At 43.2% G+C, this 6,274-nt stretch overlaps 1 protein-coding gene across 1 annotated transcript; it reads left to right on the top strand.

The window, feature by feature from the left end:
- Positions 1-3: 3 nt before the first annotated feature.
- Positions 4-2,094, top strand: MCAT (malonyl-CoA-acyl carrier protein transacylase; the record flags this gene model as incomplete). The annotated part of the gene is made up of 4 exons (XM_085324439.1): positions 4-429; positions 513-600; positions 894-1,111; positions 1,405-2,094. Coding segments are annotated over 4 exons (1,155 nt in total), but the record flags the coding sequence as incomplete, so codon positions are not given.
- Between the last annotated feature and the right edge of the window lie 4,180 nt (positions 2,095-6,274).

Genomic DNA, 6,274 nt, shown 5'->3' with positions numbered 1-6,274 from the left:
GCCGCGGCGCCATGGCGGCTTGGTGGCTGCAGCGGGCGCGGCGGCCTCCGCGGCGCACCCAGGCGGCGGGGCAGCTGCCGTGCCGACGGTGGGGACCGGGCGGGGAGCCTGAGCGACCTGCTGCGGAACTCGGCGGGGGCCGCGGAGCGGGAGGCGGCGGCGGCGAAGCAGCGGCGGCCCCCGCGGGAGGGCACGGTGCTGCTGTTCCCCGGGCAGGGCAGCCAGTTCGTGGGGATGGGCCGCGGGCTGCTGCGCTACCCCAGCGTGCGGCGCATGTTCCACGTGGCCGAGACGGTGCTGGGCTACGACCTGCTCTCGCTGTGCCTGCGGGGGCCGCGGGCCGAGCTGGACCGCACCCGCCACTGCCAGCCCGCCGTCTTCGTCGCCTCCCTGGCCGCCGTGGAGAGGCTCAGCCACCGGCAGCCTAACGTGAGCGGGCCGGGCCGGGCCGGGCGGGGGGCCGGGCCGCGCCTCGGGGGAGGCCTGAGCCGGGCCCCGTTGTCTCCGTGCAGGTGCTGGAGAGCTGCGTGGCCGCCGCCGGGTTCAGCGTGGGCGAGTTCGCGGCGCTGGTGTTCGCCGGAGCCCTGGACTTCGCCCAAGGTGCTGGGGAGACGCCGGCGGGACGCGCTGCCCCTGCCGCCCCTTCCCTCCAGCCCGCCGCCTGCGGCGGSGAGCAGAGGCGCTAGTCCCGCTCTTGCTCCCGCGCTCTCCTCGCCCCCCTGCGCGCGGCGTGTCCCTCGCGTGGGGCGCGTAAGGGGGGGACGCGCCGGCGCCTCCCTGCGCGCGGCTGCGGGGTGCGTCGAGATGCGCTYGCCGAGACCCGCGCTCACCTGGCCTTCCTGCTTGTGCCTCCCCCCCACTTCCTTCCTTCCTTTTTTTTTTCCCTTCTTTAGCGCTGTATGCGGTGAAAGTGCGCGCCGAAGCCATGCAAAAGGCCTCGGAAGCGGTTCCCAGTGGGATGTTATCGGTTATTGGCAGCCCGGCGGCAAATTACAAATTTGCCTGCTCGGAAGCTCGTAAGCACTGCAAGTCGCTGGGCATAGAAAACCCCGTGTGCGAGATTTCAAACTACTTGTTCCCAGACAGCAGAGTCATTGCAGGACACATGCAGGTATAACTTGGGCATAAATACCCGTTTCATTGCATTTAACGTTTCTAAAAAAAAAAAAAAAACTCTGCTTTTGTCATACTGTGCAGCTGTTTACCTGCACAGCCTCAGTTGGGCCAAGCAGAAGTATTTGATTTTTGGTGTTTTTTCAGTCTGTGCCTAGTTGTCCTAGTTGTTGGGTAGCGGAAAAGATTTTTTTTTTCAGCACAGTAAGACTGGCAAGGTTGTTCTTGTGGGGTGAATGAGCAAAACTTTGTCATGTAAGTAAGACTATTGCTCTTCTCTCTTTCTTGTAGGCTTTGGAGTACTTGCAGGAGAATGCCCGAAAATATTATTTTACACGTACAAAAATGCTTCCAGTCAGCGGTGCTTTTCATACAAGACTTATGGAACCAGCAGTAGAGCCCCTGGCTGAAGTCCTAAAATCTATTGAGATTCAGAAACCACTTATCTGTGTCTATTCTAACGTTGATAGCAAAAAGTACATGCACTCAGATCACATTAAAAAGCTACTAGTCAAGCAGGTTGTTTCCCCTGTCATGTGGGAACAGACCATGCATTCTGTATATGAAAGAAAGCAAGGAACAGAGTTTCCTTACACTTACGAAGTGGGGCCTGGGAAACAACTAGGAGCAATTCTCAAAAAATGCAATTTAAAGGCCTGGAGACAATATGAACATATAGATGCTTCAGAAGATGAAGAAGCAGTGGAGAGTTAAATAACTTTTTGAGAAAAATCCATGTGGCTTGTTGTTTTTTTCTGCTTAGTTTAAAAATAAATTACTGTTCCCAAAACAGGAAGTCTTAAATATTAATGGCTTCTCATGGTGAAAAGAGCACCACATACATAATTGCAGTGCGTATTTGCCTTCCCCACGTGACTGCTCACGTGGCTCTGATGTGGAATAGGAAAGCAACTTGCGAAATTTGGCTTTTCCCTCTGTGTCATGACTGCAAAATGCCAATAAACCTGCCAATTAACATTCTGTTTGGCCTTAATGCTGCCAGCAACTTTTTTTTCCCTTCTTTTRTGTGTGTGTGTGTGTGTGTGTGTATTTAAATTGAAGTCAGTAGGTTTTGCTCTCTTTTGCAAGGATCTTCTGCATGAATATCAGTGTAGAACTGGACTGTGTGATTGCATTTCTGGATTATGGAGTGCTCTTTACTAGAGGCAAAGGTTCATTTAGTTAAGCCATTGGATTGTTAAAACTTTCAGTACATTTTTGTTTCTAATTTCTAAGCTGATTGACTCGTGGGACGAGCACGTGTGTACAATTCTTTTATTTGTCCTGTACAGCTGGTTACCAGTTGAGTAAGGCAAAAGATAGAAGGAATAAGGTTTTCTTAAAGGTAAACTATAAATAAATTTTTTTTGGTATTTTTTAGTGCTGTGAGGTGTATGATTACTGGAATATAATCCACAAATGGAAGGAGGTGACTTTCCCTCCAATTGTTTAGTGTTCTACTGGCTAAGCAAAGAAAGAAGTGTTTCACTAAATGAATGAACTTACCCAAATTTCTCCACTTCTAAAGCGATGCAGGTCAGCACTGGAAATTTTCATTTTTTTTTTAGGAGGGCGCCTTTATATGGGATTAACTCTGTAGTAAMAATGTGTCAAGTAAGGAGAATTTGAATATTAATGTTTCGGTTCTTTATATTCACAGCTGTGAAATAAGGAAAAAGACTTAGACAATAGTATCTGTTAGGGGATCATGTACAAACAAGCACACATGAGTGACCAGAAGCTCCAAACTAAACCATTATTTCTGTCTTCTTTTTTCTCATGTAACATTTAAGACCCTTTTAATAGCTGGAGAACACTAATTTTCCACAGTTTGTTTTAAACCAACTGGATGTATATGAGAAGTTCTGGATATTTAAAGAAACTAAATATCCATACAGCTCTTCAATAATTTACTGTCAAATGCAAATTAAACTGCAATTACAGTGTTAAGCATCTAATAATTTCACATTTCTGAAAGGGAAAGTGAATTAAACAATACTGGTCTGAGCTATGRTTTGATTATTGGAGTGTATTACTGAACAGTTCTTTTGTGAAACTGATTCTACCTTTTAATACAAATTCCACTTTTGGCATGTRTAAATATAACTATTAGTAAAATACAAAAAGACTTGCCAGCTTAATCATTGGACAGGCTGCCAGTTAAATGTGGAGGTTACTGTTTAGAAAATAATTTCAGTGAAKGCTTTGTTAGAGATAACATGTAATCATTCAGTAAAGCAGAGCAACTTTATCACTAGATGGTCACAACAGCTCAACTGAATCACACCTTTTAATATTAACACTGAATTACATACTGTGCTATAAGCATCTGACTACAGACCTCTTGGTCTTTTAAGACCAAATGTAGTATCAGTGACTTTAAAACCATTTTTTATAATAGTTGGAAGTGAGTCTGACAGTTGCTGTCGCTAATTCTTAGTATAGCATTTTATAATTTCTGGTCTGTGTTTTCTTTTTTTTTTTTTTTCTTTCTATTTAACAATTTCTAGGAACTTTGAAGCGCTATGTTCTGTTACGCACTTTTTTACCATGTACATATTCTTACTCATCTCACTTTACTGCACACTTTACCTGGACTGAAACTCTTTGGGAGAAACTTGATTTAAAATAAATAAAAAATCTCTGTCAGCAAATGCAGAATACTGAAGTAATGTTTGTATCCCAAGAGTGTCACACTTGGGTAGGCCCTGCAGCCACTGCGCTGTTCTTTCTTTGTTTCTTTTCTGTGGAGTGTTTGGCTTAAGCCTAAAGAGCAAGCTCTTGCTAAGGTTTTTCTCAGCAGCTCTTTTCTGAGCACTGTATGATAAAAATGGAAGCCAGGTAGTAGCATACTCTTATGCTGATATTACAATTTATATAAATGAAAAGTATGAGGGACATYTTCATACTTCTCTATCAACAGTATTCAGTGCTTTCTTTCATGTAGTGTCTGGTAGTACGGTGTCACCTTAATATATGGCTGTAAATAAAAGAAAGGGTGTCTCGTGTTGTAAAACTTGCCTGTGGCTAGGTGGAGAACAGCATGTGGAGTAATTAAGGATATTGGACCTTATTATTCTTATCTGAATTTCTTGTATGTGCTTACTGATCTACTCTCCTGTTTCTGGAAACCCAAGCTTTGAGTTGTGAAAGTACAGCGAAGTCAGTACGGTTCCCTCAACTAGGAAAAAGCAGAAACAGGATGTGAAAAAAATCAGGTGCTGTAAACTGTCACATGAGGAAGCAGGCAGTAAAAAAAGAATTGAATTTGTGTCTCCAGGGTCATGGTGCATGGTGCAGAAAGACTCTCTGCTCAACCACCCGTGTGAGAGAAGACTCTGGTCGTTACTGCTTGCTGCAGCCTGTGGTCTGTGTTGCCTCAGAGCCTATTTGCATTGGTACACTTGTTCTGTTGGAATGATCACATTTGCTATTCCTCAATACTGTGTTTCATACCCTACATGCTAGATGCCAGACTTCTCATCTTTTGAGACTGAAAACAAACATTATACATTAGTGACTGCAGTCCAAGAGGGTGAAAAAGCACAGTCATCCCATGCGGCTTTCAGATAGAACRGGTAGCATAGCAGTCTCCTATTTATAATTGTTTCCCTGTGCCTAAAGATTATTTATCTAGAAATAAATTAAACTATTTTGTGTGACTAAAGTGATTGAGCCAGGAAGAATCATACCGTTGGCAGTTGGTGTTGTGTTTTATTACACTTGTATAGATTGTTTATTAGGGTCTTCTACCAGGATTTTTTACCCTTCACAAAGTAATAAGTTTTAAATATTTTCCATCATAGCATTAGTATGGAGTTAAGCAGAGTAGTCAATTCACTGGTGRAAATTTGGTCTTTGTTTTTTGGTTATGTGGGCAATTCAGTTTGCCATCTTCTGGCCTTAGCAAAACTAAGGCACTAAGCATGTTAGGTCTGCTTTTCACAGAAATTAACTTGCATACCTGTTGCTGATTGGGAAATCAAATCTAGGGCTTTTAGAAAGAAAGATGTCATATTTTTGGAAAGATACTGGAATATGTGCTAGTGCTTGAATGCTAGGGGTACTGGAGCCAACACCCTCTAAGCATTTTCTTTTTGCTCTGTATTTCATGTCGGTTTAAGTTGTTTCAAAATCTTTAACATGAAGTCATTGAACAAAATATTTCAGTTCAGCCTTTTTTTTTTTTTTTTTTTTTAACCCAGAAGACTTTTTGGAGACAGAGGGTTAGGATCATAATGGGATTTGAGTGCCATTCACAAAAAAGAGAGGAAATACAGTTCTCAGCCCTTTTAAACTACTGGATTGGACAGTGCTCTCCAGCGAGGAGCAGTCGTTCAGGTTCCTTGTCCAATTTAAAGGAGAAACTTGAATTTGAAACTCCCACTTCTCAGAGTGCATAAATCGCTAGGCCACTAAAAACTGTGTTTTCCTCTTTCAAAAGCGGATTAACGATAGTAGTCACTTGACAAGACAGGAAGCAGGTACCCCCTCGGCTAAGGGGAATGCACAAACCACAGCGAGCCGCTTTCATTTTCTCTCACTGAGCCAGAGGCTATAACTGTAGACAGTGAAAAAAACCAACTTCAACAGCAAAGACTAGGGAAGAGGTGTACTGAATAATTTTGGTGCAGTTAGGGCACGTTTCTGAGAGACAAGAAGGCTGACTGTGCCCTAATTAATGTCTTGTGGACTGAGCAAGGATGACACCTAAGTCATCTTCATTTTTTAAGTTGTACTCAAAAAAGTCCCCTTTCAGAATTTATTTCTCCCTAGCCACATGCCTTCCAAAAAGATTAGTGTTGTCAAAAAGTTTTTTTTCCAAATTCAATCAAATTTTTATTTTTATGAGCAACTTAAACTTTTACTTCAGCAAGGGGCACAGATATATAAACTCTTATTAGTGAATTTTTGAGAAACATTGGAAGGTTGGATTGAGYGGACAGCAAGTACCAGTCCAGCCAACTTGATCGCTAGCTTATCTGAATAATTTTTTTCTCTTTTTTCTAATAAAATATAATTTTATAGGCTAATTTTACTTCACAAAAATCAAGGAAGGCCTTCCCTGTAGTATTAGATAACAAAGAGAATAGTGTCTTGTCTTGTAATTAGCATGTGCAATGACCCAGTCTTGGAAAATTAAGTAGATAATGCTGGAAAA

The sequence above is a fragment of the Rhea americana genome, unplaced genomic scaffold (genome assembly GCF_003343005.1).
Source record: "Rhea americana isolate MKP2758 unplaced genomic scaffold, rheAme1 scaffold_91, whole genome shotgun sequence".
NCBI lineage: Eukaryota > Metazoa > Chordata > Aves > Rheiformes > Rheidae > Rhea > Rhea americana.
This window is presented reverse-complemented; position numbering and strand designations above follow the sequence as displayed.